The 24707-nt window shown below is 32.3% G+C and overlaps 2 protein-coding genes across 9 annotated transcripts in view; one reads left to right on the plus strand and one right to left on the minus strand.

Moving 5' to 3' along the window:
• The window catches only part of LOC127850143 (uncharacterized), a 341679-nt gene that overhangs the window by 314976 nt on the left and 1996 nt on the right, over window positions 1–24707 (minus strand). For 4 of the 6 annotated variants that reach the window (XM_052382955.1, XM_052382956.1, XM_052382957.1 and 1 more), the window contains 5 exons: window positions 24621–24693; window positions 23549–24055; window positions 22981–23256; window positions 22440–22619; window positions 21811–21869 (listed from right to left, as the gene is read on the minus strand). In XM_052382955.1, the coding sequence (XP_052238915.1) occupies window positions 21838–21869; window positions 22440–22619; window positions 22981–23256; window positions 23549–24055; window positions 24621–24693 (1068 nt within the window). In that variant the 3' untranslated portion in view covers window positions 21811–21837. Of the gene's footprint in view, window positions 1–21810; window positions 21870–22439; window positions 22620–22980; window positions 23257–23548; window positions 24056–24620; window positions 24694–24707 lie in introns of those variants that run through there. The other 2 variants (XM_052382959.1, XM_052382958.1) reach the window with 2 other exon arrangements.
• The window catches only part of LOC127850136 (PR domain zinc finger protein 4-like), a 134222-nt gene that overhangs the window by 45450 nt on the left and 64065 nt on the right, over window positions 1–24707 (plus strand). The gene's annotated exons all lie outside the window — the stretch shown is intronic.

Here is a 24707-nt window from a genome sequence, read left to right on the forward strand (position 1 = left end):
GCAGTACATGCCACGCACTTTCCAACAGTCGGCTGAGTGCTGGATCCTCTCGCACAGATGCAGCCATTTATCGCTAGCGCAGCGTCGGGCAATACGTTCAGCGTTGCACCATGCCGTTCTAAAAGATGGAACCGTCTTCTCGCATGGAGACATCTTGAAGGCGAGAGAGCTGAATGCTTGGCTGCAAAAATTGGTTATTGTTCTTTGACATTGGCGTTGAACCAGTTAGGATTCTGGAAGGGCGGCGATTTTGATGAAATGTGATGTGTGTGTACATGGACATATCATTGTGTACTAGCCGGCCTTTACTAAACTGTATAATTGATCGCAAAACAGTACGGAAATAGTAAGGAACTATTGTGTTGGAAACTGAAAACGCAGCCGAAGTTCGGCCAAAATGTTTGCATAGAAAATCAGTTCAAAGGCGTTGTAAATTTCTAAAATGCGATTCTGCGCTGCCCAATATTATATCGCTATTCAAACTATTTAATATTGCCTTGTTTTTCAGCAGTCCGTCGTTAAATAAACATAACAAAACGTACAGGCGGTATTTGAGTTGTTCTTTCCAATCTCCGATGACCAGGATGATCGCATTTCATACCAGCTTTTATTTTATTACCACGCCATTATTTTAGAGACTTAACATCTCCACATTCAGAGACTTATTAAAAGTTCCCCAGCAGACACCAAGTACTGGTGTTACCCAGGAAAGACAAAAGATAACGTTTCAATAAGCTTTAAATATTTTTTAAATTCTTTTTAAAATGGCAACCTGTTGAGTTTATGTATTTTATTCCGTGTGTATGGAAGACTCCATCGCACCTGATGAAAACAATTTATTGTTTTGAAAGGGACGCAGATAATTATTTCAAACACTTGTTAATAGTTTTAGAAGGCTTAAGAACAATCTGCATAGCCAACGATTTTACTATGGCATACTGAATTTTTGAGTCGCTGGATTGCTTTTATTTACATACATCGATGTTTTAGATAAATTGAATCAACTTATGACTTTGAAGGAATTTATGGTTTCGTTTTCAAAATGTCAATGTATGTGGAAAGATATTGTTCTTTTGTAATATATATATATATATATATATATATATATATATATATATATATATATATATATATATATATATATATATATATATATATATATATATATATATATATATATATTATTCATAAAAATGATTCGTTATGGGATATGAACACATTTCACATTGGTTTACTTCTACTGGTTTGTTTGTCCTATAAACTGTTCCTTTTTTGATTGATCATCGTTATACCGTGAATTGTTTTTATTGGTGGTTTTCATATGGCAAATCAGTTATTTATAATATATATCAAAGAAGCTCTTGGGATAAGAAATGCGATTCTAAATAATTCAGTACAATAATTTCATTACCGCTTTGATATATTATAAGTATGTTTATTCGTAAAGATCTGTTTTACGTTATGTAATTTTATTTTGTTATACCTAGTATACTGAACAGAAAATAATTATTATGTATATTTTAGTACGAAGACAATATACTTGTGTATAAGTCTGAATAAACTGTCTGTCTGTCTGTCTGTCTGTGTGTGTGTGTGTGTGTGTGTGTCTGTCTGTCTGTCTGTGTGTGTCTGTCTGTCTGTCTGTCTGTCTGTCTTCATATAAAGTCAGAACCAGGCTGTTGTCAATTATTTTACACTACCTTCAACAACTCGAATACTCTATGAACTTTGGTTCTCAAGCTCATGAATTTCCGACGCAGACACTGGTTTCGTTTTCCTTCCGCACGTACAAGTATAATAATCCCAACACCAATATAGGGCTAAAACATAAAACTGTTTACCGTGTGGAATGCGTGTCTACTTTATCTTACAAACATGTCTATTACTTTTAGTAATGAATGTATGAAATGCTTCCGCTATTTTTGGGACAGAATATATAGATAGAGCTTTTTTAAATTCGACGCGAATATGTACATACTGAGTGCAATCTAGAAAATAATGTGAAGTCGTTTCGTGTAGTCCACAGAGCCACACATGAGATTTTATGATGTTCATTTAAGGCGCTACCCTTTGTTCTTAAGCGCGTATCTATAATTTGAGATCGTCTATCGCCATATAAACATTACGAATTTGGAGTCGGTCGATCTATGTTAATGTTGAATTTTCCGTTCCTAGATGGCAACATCCCTTAAGGTCCTTCCTATGGTATTTACATTTCGCAGTTGGTACGTTATGCCAGAGCATGTTCATGTCTTAAAGATTTTAATGATCGTAATCTTATATTAACAAAGAAATTGCTAAAACAAGGATTTTTGTATCATAACCTAAGAAGTAAATTCGCTAGATTTTACTTTAAGTATGTTGATTTTTATTTCAAAATATAATGTTGCTTTAAAATGGCATTTAAATAATGGAATTTCCTATCCATTATTTTATGGGGATGTTTTGAAGCGTGTCCGCAAATTAAAATATGTTAAAGAAAATGTTCATATTAAACTTTTCAATTTAATTAAATCGTTTTTATCAAAAGGATATGATGCTGATGTACTTAAAAACACGTGCATGATGGTTTTTAATTCACTCTATCTTTCTTGTTTTAAAATTTGAAATCATTAATGATATTATGGGCATTTTTCACATTTGAGCATAATTGTGTCTTTGTGTCGTTTGCACAATTCTGCATAAAAACTACATTTAGACTCACATCTTACATCAAATCATTTATGTCGTCAGTTGTCAAAACACCTATATACTGTTTGATTCCAATAATGTCGCTTTAATGGAATTACCATTTTTATACATTTGATTCTTAATATTTAATCACCTAAACTTGTTTTATTAGTAGTTCAATTTTGCAGTACCGCCCCATTAATATTTTTATTTTTACTTTACAGTACTGCCCCTGGATTTTGTTCACGTCATTGTGTCTTCGCTTGTCAATTACGTCATAACTCTTTCTCTGTTTCTGGGTACATTGATTTTTGTGACGTCATACGACCAACTTTCCCAGTTGTAATCTACATGCATAGGTCATTGGGTTTATAATTTTATTTTTAATTTGTCTGCGTTTCCTGTTTGATTTATATTTTAACAGTACATAAACAACCAAGCAAAGTAATATGGAACTTTTACACCCATTATTGCTGCTTCTTCCTGTATTTGTGCGATGATGATCTGAAATATAAACTTTATGATGCTATATTTAAAAAAAAAATCTATAAAGAAGGAATGTAGTTGACACTTGTTCATAGTTTCATTCCATCGTTCCTCAAAAAGTTGTAACTTTGTTGATCTGGTATCTTCAATACCAATGAGTAATTAATTGGTAATTAAATTGAATGCGTTTTAATTCCCTTTTATTATTATTTAATTTGAGTTACAATGCTATGAGGTTAAATTTTATTTACACTTAAATGTATTATGAATATTGCTGGGCCAAGTGTGAGGTTGAGCGCTCCAAAACCGGTTTAAACCCCCAAAGCTTTGCATTGACCGTTCCAAGGCGGTGACCCCAGCTCTTATTTGTGTTTATGTTGTTTTGTATTGTGCTGTTTTGTACTGTTTTGGCAATCGGTCATTTGCCTTAAATAAAGGACCTACTAATTGTTTATAATAATAATTCAATACTACTCCAGCAGCTGGAGTTTCATTTTTTTTAAATTGAATTGCACAACAGTTTGATGTGTGCTGCGTGGATGCAGTAGCGTGTATCCCCGTACATATCTTCGAAGTTGTTATATTTTCAGCCTTCAGAGGCTGGTAGCGGTATTGTTTTTTTTATTATATTTAGAAACCTTGTTTAAGACCTTTCTTATACTTAGATTCTTATACATTTTCTGTACTTATAAAGTTAACGTGTATGTTCATCAATTGAGAGTTCTGCAGGTTATACTGAATTTTTTAGACCATTATCTGACAAGCTGCCTTTTGCTCTGTTATGTATATTGACTTGGCAATGTGTATTAATGTAACTATAAGATAGGTGGTTTCGCCGAATAAAAAACCTATGGACAGATTGATAACAAAAAACCATAAAGTTGTTCTCTCCCCATTGAGAATTCCGATGCACGTAGTATTCCTTTGCCGTTAAATTATAGACAGTTGCTTTTTTATAAACCTACAACCAAATTAAGTTTACTTCGAACATCTTTCATTGGAGATACAATGCGGCAGTGTTCTAGTTCGCAGCGTAATCAAGCTTCGTGTAATCGGTATCCTACAATAAATAAGTGCAACTCCAGGAAGTGTTTATGTTGCAAGTTTTTAAATATGTCCTCTTTTATTCTTTCCTCTGTTAATAACCGCAAATTTTCAGTTAACATTAAATCCGATGTCTCATGAAATTCTATGCATGTGGTTTATGTCATTACTTGAAATGTACCCTGTTGTGGTGCGCAATACGTTGGGCAGACTGGTAGATCGCTTGAAACAAGTTTTAGGGAACTTTTATTTTAAATCAAAATAACAATAAAATTTACAACTTCATTTACCAGCACTTTAATAAAACGGGTCATAGCGTTACAAATATTTCAATACAACCTGTGGAGCAACTTATTTTTAATTATAGTACTTCAAATCAGTGCCAATTAAAAGCAAGGTGCATGTCGGAATTTGAATGGATTAAACGTTTGCAATCAGCTTACCCACTTGGATTAAATGATAATATTCTAAATGTTGGAACTATTTCTATAACTAGATCGATTAATTCATTTTCTCTGTTTAGTAAACGTCTAAGAAATAAACGTTCACACGGCATTAGGAAAAATTGTAACTTAAGGCGTAAAATTTAAACGTCTGCTTTCTTTAAATGACTGCTATACATTATTACAAAATGGGGGTAAACATAAATTACTAAGTGAACTTTGCTCTCTTTCTGTTTCTTCGTTGGCGCATATTGATAAGGAATGTAAACTTATTTTACTTCAATGTGACCCGCTATATGAATGTGCTTGTATTATTGAATCTTTCACTGACTACTATCTTAAATCATTTATTGAAAATGCACTTTGGATAGCTAATTAATAAAAAAGTGCATAACTTCCGGCATCTGTCGAAACAGTTTTCTCAAAATATCTGTATCGATTTTATGCTGTTGTCGTCGATCTCTTTTTCAACAACAAAAGCATCACACATTTTGAGAAAACACGGAAGTAAATGCAGGAAAAAGTCGGAAAAAACGGCGAAGCAGTGAGCCCCGAATTTTGTAAATCAAGAAACTGTCCTTTTCGCGAAATTAATGGGCGAGGACTATACAAACTTTGGAATTTCCTGATATAAATTTGACTGACAGATTACCGTACAGTCGTAAGTTTTGTTATTATGAAAATTCCATGATTGACCAAAAAATAATAATTACCAATTGGCTTTGTTCTTTTGAATATGTATGTAAATATATTTATTGTCGATAATTGTATTCCTACACTTTTAAACTCTATAATAAACAATACACAAAGCAAAAAATATAATTAAGTATTTTATTGAAATTTATACATAATTTATTTGTATAACTTGATGAAGACATCATTCAGAAGATCCATTTATAACTGCATACATTGCATGCGTTTTCATATTGCTTATTATGAAGTTAGTGTAATCTTTTTTTTTAGTTTAAGGTATGAAAGTTAAGTGCACGGAATAATAAAGTATATTATTTCATTTTTAATGAATTGAAATAATTGAATTTTTAATTGGTTAACAATAACATATTTAGGCAATGGTTGAATAAATGTTTCATCATTTTATGATGTAGTTGGTTTGCACAAACATTTATCAAAAGCAATATAAAACAAGGCCTGTGTTTATCAGAAAAAAATGCCCCCTACTGCGCCTTTTTTACCTTTGACCTTGAAGGATGACCTTGATTTTTCAGCACTCAAAATGTGCAGCTCCATGAGATACACATGCATGCCAAATATCAAGTTGCTATCTTCAATATTTAAAACGTTATGGCCAAACTTTAAGCAAGGTTAAAGTTTTGGGACAAAAACATGCAATGATATTTGACCTTGAAGGATGACCTTAACTTTTCACCATTCAAAATGTGCAGCTAAATGAGATACACATGCATGCCAAATATGAAGTTGCTATCCTTAATATTGCAAAAGTTATCAAACTTTAACCTAGGTTAAAGTTTTGAGACAGAATGACAGACGGGCCAAAAAAAAAATACCCCCTCTGCTTCGAAGAAGAGGGCTTAAAAACAAGATTATACATATTCTGATAGTGATATTAAATAAAGAAAGTCACAATTAAGCGTATATTTATGTAAAATTGTGGATATATGTTTGGCACTTTGTTGTATGTAATTCGAGATTTCATGCTCGATAAAGAAAGCCAGTGAAATTGAACAAACGTGTGAATATCCCATTGCAAAATAACATGGACAATTTCAAGCGCATGCTTCAAAACTGTCAAGAGGACTGTTTTCATTTAACTTTTTCAATATTTTTTTTCTCACCTTATTCAGTTTTAGATTTATTATTCACCCAAAATATAAGACTTGGCCCTTTCCTCAAGTAAAAAAAGCACAACTTAAAACACTGTAGTAAATGTCGATTCATTTTTAAAAATAATATGTTACAAGTATGAAATGGAATCTATATAGCTTGCAATAATGACCAAATAAATTTGCCTTAATCATTTGGCAATCAAAATAATAAAATTCAACATTAACTTGTTTACTTATTTCAATGTTAACTTTAATAAAGATTACATGTACATATAAATGCAGTTCTTCCAACACAATCCGTTTTATTAAAAAGCAATGATAGATATATGTGCATTTCATTTTTATGCCCCAAGTAGCCTGTCCATCCGTCTGTCCATCTGAAATTCCGTCACACTTTGCGTTTAGGTTTTGAAAAATGTTGAAAAAGGGGGCATATGTCATCGTACGGTGTCAAGCCTTGTTCTTTGTGATCATTATTTTAATAAGTAAGTTTAATCCTATTTTTTGCATACACATTCATAAACAGCTATTTTAAATACCGGTAATTCTTGATATGCACACAAAAGCAATATTATTTACAAACACACTATCAGACAACTGAATTGTTTACATTTTAGTGTGATACAAAAATACACCTTCAGTTTTATGGTATTTGTGTATTGTGTTAAAATATATCATAAATTATTTACAGATGGATCTAGATCACATAAAATTGTGTAAACTATGGATGATTGAACCTGTGGTGTTATCAATATTTACCATCTTTCAATAAACTAGCTACAAATACATATCTTTTTAAGTGTAACCTATCCATCACAAATCTATGTGATATGTGTAGTGAACATATTAAACAATATAACACCGTTTCTGGAGTGTAAACATTTTCAATCTGTATGGAATCAATTAACAACCTTTCTAGAGAAACAACAATTAAATGTTAAACTACCTCTCTTAAACATCAGTTTAGGGGTAAATACCTTCAAAATACCAGAGGTTAATAACGCTGTGAATTAAAATATTATATTAATGAAATATTTCATATTCAGCATGAAATACAGAAAACAAACACCTACAATGTTTTATCAATTACTTAAAACTTAAGATTCAATTTGAAAAAGAAATAGACCTCAACAATGATACACTTCATATATTTGAACATAAATGTAAACACATTAAACTTTCATAACAAGTCCAGTTTGCAACTCATCTTATTTCATAATTATTTCGGGGGGGGGGGGGGGTTAAACACCTATCACAAACAAAAATACATTTTAACTTTTTTTTAATCAAAAGGAAACCACAAGGTCAAAAAAGTTTATATTAGCATATCTTGTATAACATGTTTGAATATTATTGCTGCTACATGGTATCACTTTGTATATACATGTATACATTGTATGTCTTATATTGAATTAAAAAAAAAGAAATGTCAAAGCAAATTAACAAATTAATCTTTCAATAAACACAAAAGAGGATATTTTTAAAATATCAACTTAATTATTGGAAATGAAATGCAAATGTTATCATTAAAATATCATTTTGTTATTTCCATTATTTTTATTTTTATTGCAATCTGCATAATTTGAATGCACTTAACAAGAGGAAGTTTGAGCTCCATATAAAATTGTATAAGGTCCTGTTGGCGCATTTGCAGGAGGAATACTTATATTATGTTTAGTTAAACAAACTGCCCAGGATTTATTTGTTATTATGGAGATAAAACTATAGACCATGAACTTCATCCACATTGTGCATTCCAAATGATTTTGGGGTAAATTGTAGGCTTCAGTGTTCAATTACATTTTTTGCATTTTTGCTGTATAATTCTTTGAATAAAGTATGCAAGTTTAATCGCATGAATAGGTCTGTGAACATAACTTAATAAATAATGTAAAAATGATCTATACAATTATTTCCACCATATTCCTGTAACAAAGGCCATGTTCATTTCAAATGTAATTTTCAGAAGGCAGCCATGTCTGAATGATCTTTGAGCAGATTTCTAACATTGCATATATTATGCAGTGCATAATGAAATCACTCTGTTTATATATACTATAATTATATGACAACAATTAATTATATCACTTACATGCATTTCATATTGCAAAAAACACTTGAAATATATAAAAACATTGAATTATATTTATAATGAAAATGGCACCCAACGGGGGGGGGGCGTGGCGCTTGCATTCGCATGCAGTTCTCCATAGAACTTGACCGTGGATTTGTAGAGATCAGTATTTCACTGTTCTCTGTGACTCAAATTCGAGGACGAATTCCAACTTGGCAGGGGAGAATGTCACGGTACGGAACTTAAGCGGGATTGGTGATAAGATGTGTGGCGGCCCGGCTAGCTCAGTCAGGAGAGCATTCGCCATGTAAGCAAGTGTAACGGGTTCGAGTCCCGGATTGGCCGCACACTTTTTCAACACCCGGCGACAGTAGCGTTTAATGAGTGTAATTTGATAGTTCTAAGTTGATCAAGAATATTACCATATTTACTGTTACATAACATCTGGCCTTGCTGAAAAAAGGGCAGTCAGTTATGTTAGAAAATAAATAAATTAAACATATTTAGTACTTACTCGATAATTCCGAGATAAAAACACACATTCATTCAGTGCGAAAGAGAAAAACAAACACAATCTGACATGCGATACAGCATAACCACATAGTCCAACTTGTTGACGCTCTCAAATATTAAGCTACTTTTTATATAGGTAATATTTGGAGCGTCCAACGGCTGAACCATTCGATTTGTGTTGGATTTTTTTCCTTCTTTGTCTATATTGTTGCGAAAGGATTTTGTGCGCAACATGCAAGCCCCGATATAAGACATTTAATATCAACGGATTGCAATAATATTTACATACCTGTGTAGATAATTCATTTCTCGATAATGTTCCGTAAAAATTATGTAATGACACTTTGAATTTTGCACGCCTGAGCAATTTAAATCCAACCACTATTCAATTTTTCAATATCTCTCGATTCGCTCGCTGTGTAGATATAAATCGATAACACGACCTCGATGTAAAGCATCTGGTTTAAAGAGGAAGAATAAACAGCGTAAAATACAGTTTGCGTTCGTCTGTTGTGGTGCAGCGAGTTACATAGTAAACCGATGTTATACTGTTCTGGATTAATTTAGCATTGTTTTTTTTCTAAATTGACAATTAAAAAGTTCTGAAATAAATTACATCTTTTATTTTTATACTGTACATAAATAAGATTGATACAGATCGTACAGTATACCGCCCTATGTAACGTAGAATGTAAGTACATAAAACAACACAGAGGTGCGAAAAAGACATGCATAAACACTTACTGAAACTTAGAACAGTGAATAGAAACTGCACCATATCTGTTTTGAACATATGCTTATTAAATCGACAAAGATGAGCATACTAGATCTAGTTAGGTAAAAGTCGGTGTTAAAAGCTCATGTTAAATAAAATTACGCGTACACGTTACACCGTAATGCCTTCTTCTGATTGGTTCATAATTAAATCAGTTTCATGACATGGCTACAGGTCAGTGATTGTTTTGCAGATTTAAGCAGAAGTTTAACTGAAGAATTTATGCCTTTCTAACTTCGAATCGACGATATCTGATGTAAAAATGGACTTCTGAATTAAAACTGAATGAGTTGGTAATGTTATTTTGCAATTTTACGCAAATTGATGAAAATTTAAACTTTCTGGTTTCCACCACAAAAAAGGTCCTTCAACGATGAGACGTTCCAAAGAATTTAGTCCATATAAAAAGTATCTCTAAATTCTTTGTGCGTCTTATAAATGAGAATACATAACCACAATGTCAGATATGTAAACATATCCCAGTCGCAAGTACATAACGCCTGCTATTTTCACATTAAAATCATATTCTTTCCATTTATTGAAACATGATCATTGATTCATCCAAAGGAATGGCGTTAAATGGTAACAAAACTCAAATTATAATTGTAAGCATGAAAATCACGTCCATCGTCGGGCGACTTCGATCGAGAACTTTAGTCTGGAAACGGAAGTTGTTATACGCATGTCTGGTAGGGTAAATGATCGAATGTGCCACTCTGGATCAGCAGACGATTTATTTCATAAATCAATCTCTGGGTTAATGGTCGCCATCTTTCGAACTACTTTAAAAAGTACAACAACAACAATAACAGTAGAAGACAAGTTTAATTGCGAAAAGTTGAAAAATTGAGTACATGTGTCACGGTTGTTGAGTGAAATAGTGTTATTTTCAACTGTGTATGAAGCATGTGAACTGGTAGTGGAATAACCGAATTGTTGGTGGAAATGGAATTCAGAAATATATCTAATAATTCATCATCGTGTAGAATTATCATCAGCATCATTTCTGTGGAACATTGCACTATTCAAAATACAAGTGTTTCATAGATATGGTGCTTTTGACATAGTTCACTAACCATCACTGAAATGATTCATGCACACAGGTAAAGTAAATAATTGAATTTGTGCAGAATGTTTATTTTTTACAAATTATTATTTAAGTTGACCAATTTATTTTAGATTGATTGCACTGACACTCAAAGTCTAAAGCTTAGTAAGACACTTAAGCCAGTTTTCTGAGAAGAAACAATACTTGTTTAGAGTATAGCAGGCTCATGCGGCCTCTGGTTTATTCATTTGGCCTCGGCCTTTAACCTGGGTCGCTTTGATTTCAGGTGTTTAGCCCCCATATCAACAAGGCTCTTGTTTCTATATGTAGTTATTCATATTGTTTAAAGATTTTGAGAACCCTCACTCAGTGCCAGTGGGGATAAAACAGGGACCTTCTTAATATAGCTAGATGAATGCATCAAATATACCAGCAACACTTTATAATCAATAACTTTTTAATTGATGATTCTGTTCTTTTAACTACATTACTAATTTACCAAAACAATGTGAAACACATTTTTATGCCCCCAAAGGAGGGCATATAGTGATCGCACTGTCCGTCTGTCTATCCGTTACACTTTGCATTTAGGTTTCGAAAAAATGCTCATAACTTCTATGTCGCTTCAGATGTAACATTCATATTTGGTATGCATGTGTATATGGACAAGGCCTTCCCATACACACACAAATTTCTACCCCTTTGACCTTGAACTTAGGGTTGGCGTTTAGGTTTTGAAAAATGCTCATAACTTCTATTAAAGTGTTTATCGGGGGCATATGTCATCCTACGGAGACAGCTCTTGTTTTTGCTACTGTCCTCTGCACAAACCATGATATATCTGCATATATGCATCCAACCAAATCAGTAAAACTATTTGTCACTTAATTACAGTAAACTTATTGCATGTTAACTTTTCAACAATATATATATAAATGTATATATAATTATATATAACAGATCTTGAAAAAAACACACATCAAACTTCAAATTGTATTAGTAAATTATATGCTTTAATTGGTATTGTGACATTGACACCACTCATGCATGCGACTATACAATTATACAACTATGGAACACATTATTTATGAAAAATTCCAATACATCAACATATCGTCTCAGATTAAAGGCAGATAATCTAGTGCTTTTTTGCTGCCATTTTTACTATTACACATATTTTCATTTTATGTTATGATGCATTGATCTTGTTTCTAAATTAACCAAGCAATCATGTTAAACTTTTGAAGAAAGATGTTGTCTGATAAATATAGAAAATATAATCACTACAAAGTGAACAAAATTCAGTTGAATACTGTGACCAACAAAGATTTGCCAAAGAGCAATTCAGATCATGATTTAAATTAAATACAAGTAATATGAAAGTCTGCCTATTGGACCCCAGTTAAGACTTATTTGTCAAATCTGCACATTAATTTTCCCTTAGCCATGTAGAATTGGGGACTAAATACCATCAAGTCATGTAAAAAGGAGCAGGGTATAGCACGCTGCTATTGATCTCTTGAGCTTTCACATGAATTTTACGGGCAATTTTCATACAACAAATGATATTATATAGTGTAATGATAAAGCATTATGAGCACAAATTATACCTCTTACTAGTGGTGCAAAAATCATTTAAGTGTCACATTTCAAAAGAAAATTTATATAAAAAGGTATTATTAATTGTTAAAACGTTAAAAAGGGTTATTTCAATTCACTAAAGAATTAATTACAAGAACAAGTGCATTTTATGTCCATTACAATACATGTAACAGTATTGGCATTGTATTTATCTGCATTTGATGTGCATTTAATACACTTAAAAATGCAGACAAGACACACTTCTAACAGAAACAAATGTATTTTTTTCTGCATTTTTCCAGCATTAATACTCTTCAAGTGTATTTTTTATCATCCCAAATACACTTTACCAGGAAAAAGGTATGTTAAAATGCATTTTAGTTTGTTTTAAGTATATTTTCAAATGCATTAAGACACTCTTTTCTTTTGCAAAAAATGTTGAACAAAAACTTGAAATTATTTAATATACTGAAGTGTAGTTATAATTAAAGTTTTGTATGAGCATCAAAAACAGTGTCAAATTCATACCAATGCCTATTTAGCAGCAGTAGGCCTTATATGGTCTACTTGTGGTAGAAATAATGCATTTGTATAATACAACATACATAAATTAAAAAATATAGCTGCCCATACAGTTCAATACAATGTTCAATTAACTACACTATGCAAAGTTGAAATATGACATCAAGCTTGGAATAATCTTTTCAATAATGAATAATATGCTGTTTTAATTTATAAGTGAAATAGACACTTGCATATAAAAACTGATTTTACATCAAAACTAAATGTTTAATTTGATTTTTAGCTCCACTGGCCAAAGGTCCTGTGTCCATCGTGCATCCATGCATAAACTTTTCCTTTAAACATCTTCTCCTAAACTACTGGTCCAATTCTGATGAAATTTCATAGGAATGTTCCTGGGGTGAACCTCTTTCAAATTTGTTCAAATTATGCCCCTGGGGTCAAATTTGACTCTGCCCTGGGGGTCACAAAATTGAAAATTTGCTTAAATAAGGCCTATTTTGTGAAAACTTTCAAAATCTCCCGTCCATAACCATTGGGCCTAGGGCTCTCAAATTTGGTATGTAGACACATCTAATAGTCCTCTACCAAATTTGTTCAAATTATACCCCTGGGGTCATATTTGACCCTGCCCCGGGGGTCACAAAATTGAACATATGCTTATATAGGGTATATTTTGTGAAAACTTTACAAATCTTCTCGTCCATAACCATTGGGCCTAGGGCTACCAAATTTGGTATGTAGTGGCATCTTTAATCCTCTACCAAGTTTGTTCAAATTATGCCCCTGGGGTCAAGTTTGACCCTGCCCCGAGGGTCACAAAATTGAACATATGCTTATATAAGGCCTATTTTGTGAAAACTTCAAAAACATTCTTGTCCATAACAATCCGGCCTAGGGCTATCAAATTTGGTATATAGTGACATCTAATAGTCCTCTACCAAATTTGTTCAAATTTAATCCCTTGGGTCAAATTTGACCCTGCCCCGGGGGTCACAAAATTGAACATATGCTTATATAATGCCTATTTTGTGATAACTTAAAAAAAAATCTTGTCTATAACCTTTAGGCCTAAGGCTACCAAATTTGGTATGCAGTAACATCTTATAGTCCTCTACCAAGTTTGTTCAAATTATGCCCTTTGGGTCAAATTTGATCCTGACCCGCATGTCACAAATTGGAACATTATATACTCTTATATCTTGCTTATTTTGTGAAAACTTTAAAAATATTCTTGTCCTTAACTCTAGGACCTAGGGCTACCACATTTTGTATGTAGTGAGATATAGTAGTCCTCTACAAAATTTGCTCAAATAATGCCCCTGGGGTTAAATTTGACCCAGCCCAGAAGGTCACAAAAGTGTACATGTGCTTAAATAGGGCCTATATTTAAGTATTTGCACATGCAGAGAAATTTGTTTCAGCCTTTTTTCAGCAGTGGAGCGATACAGGGCCATCATGGCCCTCTTGTTTAAATACTCAAAAAATGAAACCGGTTTCATGCTTGCATGGACACAGTTTATAAATGCTGTCAGAATTATAAAATATGCAATTACTTTAAATACAAATGCCAGAGAAAAGTATTTTTTGTACTAAAAAATTCGAATGAATATTACAATAATACATTCTGAATACTTTAGAATGTAATTAACAGTTTTGTCTGAGAAAATCACTAATTTTATATATTTATTCAAATTCACATAAATCATATTTCAAAAACACATAATTACTTCAAATCCTTTCACACAATACCGAAAAAAATGCACAGTTTCTGATTGTTATTGATTCTTTTTTAATTTATACATGTACCATTTTTTAATCTTGATGCATCGGCAATTGTATAATGCACATTTTAATCTGTTTTAACAATTATAATATAAAGATTAAGGCTGACTCAGTAAAATAATAGTCCATGGTTTCTGCAGTACTTGCAGACAAACTAGGAATACTGCTGTGATATTATCTATCTATCTAATAGGATATAAATTTGGCTTCAATAGAAAAAAAATCAAAGCATACACATGTATAAAATGTGTATGTATATATTAGTTAAACTTAAATTGATTGATCATCAATAAAAATATATTATAATATATGTATATATATATATCATTGTAAAACTAAAAATTAAATATGTATGTTTCTATTACATCATTTAGGACTTTTATTTTCAGACAAAGTAGAGTGAAGCTTAAAACAGTATCCAATTGTAACAGTCAATTTTGAGAAAATCAACCTTATAATTATTTTCTGTGTTGGCCAATGTCATAATTGGTATAAAATGTATATTGAACTGGAAGTTTTCTTTATTTTAAATGATAACGTTTGCTTGGTCAGCCATAATTGTCACAATCAAGTGGTCTTTTTACACTGTAGTTTTCTCACTGACTATGGGTTTGTTCCGAGAATGAGCCACACAAAGTATCGTTGGGGAGATGAGTTGTCAATTTTATGTTTATCAGTCTTTCATAATCCAGTATACCTGTAAAAAGGGAATTTGTAACTAATAATCACACAATATACACAATTAAAATTGTATGCATTTAGATTTATTTAGTACTGCACATTAATCATTTTCCAAAAATATGTAGCAACATTACATTATATAATGCTGCAATACTAAAGTAATTTACTAATTAAAGGTCGCTGATGTGTAATGGATGTGGTGTCCACCTAATGATCTGGAGGTCACTGGTTTGATCCCCAGTGTGGGAGCATTCTTAAGAAATCTCCAAGAGACACCCAAGTACTGGTTCTAGGCCCAGGAAACGAACTCAAGAGCATTTCACATACATGTACGTAGTTAGTACTTTAAATTTAATCGAACTAAAAATGGGTTAAAACTAACAACTGAAACCCTTATTAATACATTTTATTTTGAATCAAGCAAATGTGCAAATTCATTAAAAACAATGAGTAAAATTTAAAAATTCTACTTTAAAGTAATCATGATAATTTAGATCATTTTCAGAATATTTAATGATGCTAATGATACAATTATATATTTCCTAAATGATAAAAAAACATGTAATGTTAATTTATGAAAAAAAAAAGTTTTAATTGTATCAATACCATATTAATTACACTTAGATACAGGCAATTAGATCAGAAACGTGCATTAATTATATTAATGAACAACCCAGACATTTGTAGTGATTTATGGTCACTATTTGATTAACGTTCTACAGTATACATGACCTGTCATAAAAGGTATTTTTTAGCCAGTACTACAATCGGCAATGATAGTATGTATTGCATACATATTTCAACGTCTATTATTGATTCGCTTCCTCAAACTGAACAAATATTTAATGTTTACATCGCGAAACGTAATGCATCCAGTTTCACTTTCGGTTTGGTTGGTTTTGTAAACACCGTTATTTCATCTTAAAAATTGGATGATAGGGTGATTAAATAATAATGGAAAAGTAAATCACTTGGATAATAGGTCAAAATGCAACACAAATGAACGTTAATAGTGCTATTTATATCAAAGTTTCGGTAAAAAGTTTGGCGCTAGTTCAACGCGCATCGTATACAGCCTCATAACAATAGACTGACAACCTTTTGGGTAGTAAAGTAGTAATACAAGGCAATATGGCGACCGTTAGCCACGAGGCCTATCTTACGGAGGAATCCGAGATAGCCGATGTATCACGATTGCGAATGTGCTTTAGTTTGATTAGGTTATTAAAGGTTACAGTGTACTAACTTTTTTGGGTATACTCTCTCAAAACAAGAATATCATACAGTACCAAATTACATCGGAACACGAAAAACATATTGACGATTTTCGTGCACACTATCGAGTTGCAAGACATTTATTCGATATATTGCTTGAAATGACAGTGTTATTAAGTTAAGCTTGGAACATCATGTACATTTCCTGAATAATTTTACTTCAAGTACAACTAATTTTCCAGCGTTTTCTATCAAATAAACATGTTTTACTGAGTGTTGACTTAGTTTTCTTGAAAAAATGTTATAATGTAAGAAGACTTAATTAATCATTTAATAAATACTTGAGGATCGCTCTGTAAAAAGGGGTTTTAATGCATGTACATATTGTTATGCTGTGTAGTCCGCACAGGCTTATCATGTGCCTTTACTAATTTTTCGCTCACAGAAAAATACGATAAAAGCGGAAAGTGTCTCCCTGATTAGTGTGGACTGAACAGGCAATCTGGTAAAACAATTTACGCAGATGCATTAAATCCTATTTTCACAGAGCAAGGCTCAACTTATAAGAGTATAGCCGTCTAAATGCTATATAACTTGTGATTCATGATACAGTTATATGTAATAATGTATTATTTGTCCATTTTAAATGATGCATATTTTATTGTATTGGGTTGAACGAAACTTTTATTTGAATAAATGTGTTCACTCAACATTCTTGCAATTATGTTTTGCCGTATTATACAATTATTTAATAATAAATAAAATTTTAACTAGATTCTCTTTTCTTCATGTGATTTATTTATATATTTTAAACCAGAACAACAACAAAATCCATAACAAAAATAAACGCAAAACATAATACTCTATATTCACTGAACAAAACTATAATAAAATTCAAAATCAAGGTTCCTGATAACAAATGTTTCCATATCAAATTATTTCCAAGTTCCATCAGTTATTTCTCTATGAATAAACAACACTTGAATCATCTATATGTAAGACTATTACAATACATGGTTGTTAATAGACTGATAAACAATGGAAAAGGTTACCTAATCTACAGATTATAGTACATTGTGCTATGATTTCATTGTTCATGAAAAAAGAACCAATATCATAATTATGATGTGCAGTTCGCACTCAACATTTACTTAGGCAGATAATACCTAAAACAGTTAACAATTCTTGCTCATGTTTTTGACTCATGATGAAAAATCTGGAAAATGCATATCCCAATGTTTATGCAGTTATTTGAAGGATATTGTTTTCACCAATTATTCTGGTTTGGAGTGACCTATAATTACATACTTTGTATTCTCTTTCGTAATGACAAAACTATTGAATCGCCATAATTCATCACATGTCTCCAATAACAAAATAACTTACACATTTAAAACTTAAAAAAAAAACAATTTCAAGGCATCTCATGTCACTTGAACACGAAGTTCACGAGTATTTTTACACTGATATTTCAGCGCTTTGTTTATAAGCAGTTCACGTATTAACATTTAATAAATTGTATACAATTAGTTAGTATGTATTAGCACAAGTATTACATTATGACAACAGTACCATAAGGGATCACATTCGGTCACGCCTCCACACTCAGTGACTGACACAAATAAATTCAAGCATTATTTCAAATAATAAGGTCATCTACTGACAGTACAAAACCAATAGCCAGGGTTAAAGGGATCTTTTCACGCTTTGGTAAATTGACAAAATTGAAAAAAGTTGTTTCAGATTCGCAAATTTTCGTTTTAGTTATGATATAAGTGAGGAAACAGTAATACTGAACATTTACCATGCTCTAATATAGCCATTATATGCATCTTTTGACGATTTTAAAACCTAAAAATTATAAAGCGTTGCAACGCGAAACGATTGAATAATTTGGAGAGTTCTGTTTTTGTCGTTAAATTGTGTGCAACTACGAAGATTGCTTATATAACGTATAAAATACGCTACGTATGTGTACTCGGCGGAATAGCTCAGTAGGCTTAAGCGTTTTTACTTCAGGACTCTGGCAGGACTCCAGGGGTCACTGGTTCGAAACCTGCTCCGGGCAATGTTCTTTTCCTTTTTTAAATTTTATTCTTGATTTTTTACTGGAGCTTTTACGATCCAATGTTTACATTTATCAATATAAAGCGTTTAATGAATAAGTTAAAAAATGCCAAAATCTGTGAAAAGGCCCCTTTAAATATATCCTATAAAACCATGCTGCCAAATTCATAAAATATAAAACAGTGCATAGTCAGTTATCATTAATTTCAGCTTTGACAAGTTTTTATTTCATAATGATGTTATGTAAGTTTAAACAACATACACAATGTACCAATTTCTATGAGATAATTTAAAAAATGTTTCCGGCTTGCTTGCCCTTGATCCTTGACCACTTGGAAACTAGCAGCTCCACAGTTGCGGACGATGGATGGTGGGTGATTGTAAAGGCCATAGACTTTGTAAAAGCTGGATCAACAAGGAACTTCGAGTGGGGGGAATTTTACTGTTGATCTCCATGTACTCATTTCAAATCCTGGACATGCAAGCATGGGATGCATGTGTAGTAACTGACACATTAGTAATTGTAAGTCAGTTACTGACAGTAACTGTACTACTAGAGATTGGTGTTGAAATAAGTTTACGACCAATCACTTTTAGTTATGTGAATACTCCAGGAAACTGGCAATTGTTGGGATGGCACGCATTGAGCTAAAAAAAGATTGTCTTAATGGACCGACAAAATATCAAATCAAACATATATATTACGTACATTAAACAAACAACAACATTGGTTTTAAATTGAGGTAACCGTAATATACTATACTGAACAATAATATTTCATATCATGATAATTAAGTGCCCTGCCGCCCCTGGCTAATAAGTTTTGATAGCTATAGCCAGCCTCTGCAAACGCTGTCAAAGCATAAGCGAATAGTAAATAATTCTTTTGAGTGTACATTTGAGTTTATTGTATAACTTTATTTCTAACGCTTCCGAGTTCGTGCTCAGAAACAATATAGGTGCTGTACATAAACAGATTAATCCACTTAAATAGGCATTTTGTCACCAAATATTTATTTATATTACATATATTACATGATATAGCATAAAAACATCGATAAAGACATATGGACAGCTTAATTATCTCTGGGTGCAAGACATATGAACAAATCTCAACGAAAATAAAAAAAGCGTTCACACATCTTACCATTTGCCGCCATCTTTGAACCAGAGGAATGGCCGTTTTTGTCTAGTTCATCCAATGAGACCAGATTAGTCGCACCAAAGTGACTTCGATCTCAGTTAAGTCAGACCATGGAAACTATGGTTTGCGATCCAAGTCGCCCGTCGAATGACAACAATTTTACTTCCGCTAAAGTTGTTGTTGTTATACTGTTTAAAATTCGGATATTCAAGTCGTTCGAGTACATACATCGGTCTGTGTTTAGAACGATGATAAATGTTGAAGAAAACATATACGTTTGATGATTTTTTTTTTAGTTCGAAGAAAACATTCTGGAACACGTCCGCTACGACGCCATTTTTAAGGTGATTTCTTTGGAGTTAAGGGAGGTGTCTACGTCCCTTAACTTTTAAGGAAAAAACGGTGAACCTTAGGCGTATTTCTAAGGTTAGGAAGTTTGTGAATATGACTTAAAGTGGCCTTTTCACAGATGGTGGCATATTTTGAAGTTTGTCATTAAATGCTTTATATTGATAAATGTAAACATTGGATCTTAAAAGCTCCAGTAAAAAATCAAGAATAAAATTTTATAAAAGGGGAAAAAAAGTAGCCGGTACCAGGGCTCGAACCAGTGACCCCGGGAGTCCTGGAGTTAGTCTAAGTAAAAACGCATTAGCCCTCTCGGTTATTCCGCCGAGTACACAAAGTGTAAGTATTTTATACCTTATATAAGCAATCTTCGTTGTTTCATAAATGTAAACGACAACAACAGAACGCACCAAATTATTCAATCGTTTCGCGTTGCAACGCTTTATAATTTTTAGGTTTTCAAATCGTCAAAAGATACATATTATGGCTATATTGGACTATGGTAAATGTCCAGTAATACTGTTACCTCACACATATCATAACTAAAACGAAAATTTGCGAATCTGAAACAACTTTTTTCAATTTTGTCAATTTACCAAATCGTGAAAAGATCCCTTTAAGGCAGTTCCTCAAATTTAAGGGAAAAACCGTAAAAATCTAAGGCAAAATGAAAACCTTCGGTTATTTTTTACACTTAGGTGCTTTATGAATACCGGCCAAGTTTCAAGTTATTATGTTACGCTACGCACATACAGGGGTAGTATCGTTTAATCAAGTATTCGGATACTCTTTAAAAATTTGGATACTTGACCAGTATTCGGATATCCGGATATCCGGATAATTGTTACCATCCCTCTTTATTTGTTAATAAATTTAATGATAAATTAATCCAATGATAATAATATGATGACACGGGAGAATTGATATATGTGTCATGAAAATGTTGCTTTAATTTTTTAAATCAAATTAGCAAATGGTAGTTATCTAATACATGTGTATATGTGCAATGTAGAATACTTATAGTGTATGTACAGATATATAACATTTTGTTACTATGAATAACATATTTAGTGCTGACTTCAGAGTATTTTTGTTAAAAAACATGTGCGGTATCTATTGAAATATTTTTGAAGAAATGACGTATGATGGCAATTAAAATAGAACAAAAGAACAGGAATCAAATAAGATATGGCTAGTTTTAAACTTAAGAATATCATATGTGCATGCACCGTCTATATAATTTCATCTTATTAACACCGACTTGTGGTCAATTAAGGTACTGACTTTCATGACACGCACGGTGATTGCAATGTATAAGTTAGAACATGTTTACTTTTTTTCATCACTTTTAAATGATAAGTGTGCACATAGTCGTTGTTATGACCACCCAAAAGGTATGAAACATATAATAGTACTTGCTATTCCAGTTAATATTTCAGCTGAATTACAAGTCAGATGATTGCGGATTTGATTACTAGTGCTTTTTAACGGTTTACATAGGACATTTATTACTTAGTTACCCGACCGCCGTAAATGTGTGAAATAGTGTTAGTAAATACTATTGATAATAAATGATATAAAAATGTATATATAAAAAATAACGACGGCAACATATTGCTCAGTTTATTGTTTTCTTTCATCCACTTAAATGCCACCATGGATTCGATTCTGAAAGTAATGTAAATGTATTAGTATTAAGACGAACAAATTTAACACAATAGTGCATAGAAGGACGTTATTTAACCGGTCATCTACATAAAGCATTTTACTTGACACTTTATGTAAAATTAAAATGGTTTGAAAAAAACTTATCAAAATATGACGATCTGTTTATTTATGGTATTGCTTTATGATGTTGCTCTGTTTCAAGTTATAATGTTACGCTACGCACATATTTGTCTCAACATATTAACAATATGTTTTATATATATATATATATATATATATATAAATATATATATATATAGATATATATATATATATATATATATATATATATATATATATATATAGATATATATATATATATATATATATATATATATATATATATATATATATATATATATATATATAGTATTATATTTCGTCCACATTTTAAGTCCACATGCTCATAGCCTCAATTGCCAAAACACACAACTGATCATGCATCGGCAAAATATACTCGAATGTGAAAGAGAAATGCATTAAGAGTAAGTGTTTCTGAGTAGAAATCTTTAAAACATCACTAATATATACCGAATCGGCAGATGAAAGGTTTCTTTATGTCGCAGTGCACGTCATCCCAGGTTCCGAGCGAGTTTGAACTTGAAGCGGAAACCATTGAAGTATCAGGAACAAGAGTAACGCAATCGTCATCGTTAAAGTAACGATGGTTTTGATTTCCAGGAATCCAGTTGGTCCAGTAAAGTGGCAGACCTGAACATGTAAGGAGCATTTGTTGCAAAAGATAACACATGTATGTACTTCCTGAATATACGGTGTCATACTGAGTATGAGAAACTTAAAGTGACAAACATTTATCTTAAAATAAACTTTAGGTCAACGCACAGGACCTTGTTGAAGATGACTCGTACTTTAAGTTTGTTTAAGTTAAATGTTGGCATACTCATAAAACGTACACATAGAATGAAATAACCCAGATCACATGAAGAATTACATTGAAATTATTCAATTTAACGTTTATTAGACTTGTATGCATATGGCTTAATCTTATCTAACAATTAAACTGGTAAACGTTCATCGATGAAAGTATAACGATATGACGATATAAACCCACCTGACGACCATATAAAACGATGTTCATGATGCTGATCTGTTAACCCAATCCAGGTCTTGTTCTTGACTCCAATATCATACATGAACACGAGCAAAGCGTTCTCCTCAGCTTGATTCTTGATGGAAGTAAGGTGACCTCCCCTATGTCGACAACTTCCCTCGGCATCGTTCCAAGTTTTCGTATGATTGACAAATTCGAAACAGCTGTACCCACGTGACATAACGTAGCCTTGGTGATCCGAAGCGTGAGTGACAACATTCTCTGGGCATGAGTTTGCTACATGTTGGAAAATATTTCAAATTAGTAACGAAGTTTATAAAAAGCTTAAAGTGATCCACCGTATGCTGTGATTGTAACGTTAATTATAGATTTAATAACAACACTGATTCAATAATTCGTTAAAAAATAATTTTCAAGTTTAAAAATTGTAATAGATGTATTCATTTCATACATTATACAGTTTCTAAATTATGAATAAAAAATCAAAAACTATTTTGATTCATAGTAAAGTCTTTATGTTCATTTATTTCAAGTATGAAAATCAATTGCGTATTGAACGACTTGTAACCTGGTGCATGCGTCGTTGACGGCATATGCGTATTAGCATGATGCAAGGTGGTCAACGGGGGTTTGATGTGAATTGTCGTCAAAGAAGGATGCGCGGTTGGTTTTGTCGTTTGTATTGTAGATTCTTTGGATGTTATGAGAAAAGGGGTTGTTGTAAATTGCTTGGTTGTTGATAGAGGCTGTTGTAATGTAATCGGTTGGATATGTGTTGAAAGTTGCGTGATTGGTGTTTGTGTTGTTGGTGATTGTGTTGCAGGTTGTGAAGTCGAAGGCGATGGTGTTTCAATTGGTTGTGTTTCATGTATATAGGTTGAAGTAATTTGGGTTGTTATATTATGGTGTGTCGGTGGCTGGGTTTTAATCGATTGCGCTGTTGATGGTTGTGGCAAAGTTGGTTGTGCTGTTAGAGGGGATGTTGTTTGTGGTCCTGTTGAAGGAGAATGAGTTGTTGGTGACTCAGTCGAAGAAAGATGCGTTGTAGACGTGGTAGCTGACGACGTTTCGGCCACTGAAGACAAATACAAACATTTAGAGGATTTCGTTCCTTCATTTACAAATGCTATTAACCTACCTCGAGATTTTGTCAATATTTCTCAGGGTATTTATTCTTGTTTAGATTACATATATTTGTTCACAAAATACACATTGTTTTACATAGAAGTACATAAAACACTTATATAAACAATAACACACAGCAATGATCGCATCTGTAACCCAACTCATTACTTTATATCATTTTGTTTGTTACGTATATGTAAGATATTTATACGCAATGCTTGGATTGAATCACATTTTATATTTATTTGCTTACATGCAACATTGCAACTAATTGAGAAATGGTAATGTATTACTATAAACAATGTGCATAACACATATAAAGTTCGAAATATACAATTGAAAAAACAAAACAAAAACATATTGACTTACGAAATATTTATGGATTGTCATCCTGAACATGTTATCACAGAAGGCATAAATGTGTGTTCAATGTATGCGGACAGTATTATCTCATGAACCGTTTCAATGATATAATTTTATGTGTCGGTATATTTGTATGAACAATGTATATTCACCTTGGTCCCCTGTAGGGATACTTCCCGGGCATTGCTGAATCACCTGGTCCTGTGTCATCGGGACATAACCGATCTGGAAACAACAGT

Source organism: Dreissena polymorpha, chromosome 11 (genome assembly GCF_020536995.1).
Source record: "Dreissena polymorpha isolate Duluth1 chromosome 11, UMN_Dpol_1.0, whole genome shotgun sequence".
In the NCBI taxonomy this organism is placed as follows: Eukaryota; Metazoa; Mollusca; class Bivalvia; order Myida; family Dreissenidae; genus Dreissena; species Dreissena polymorpha.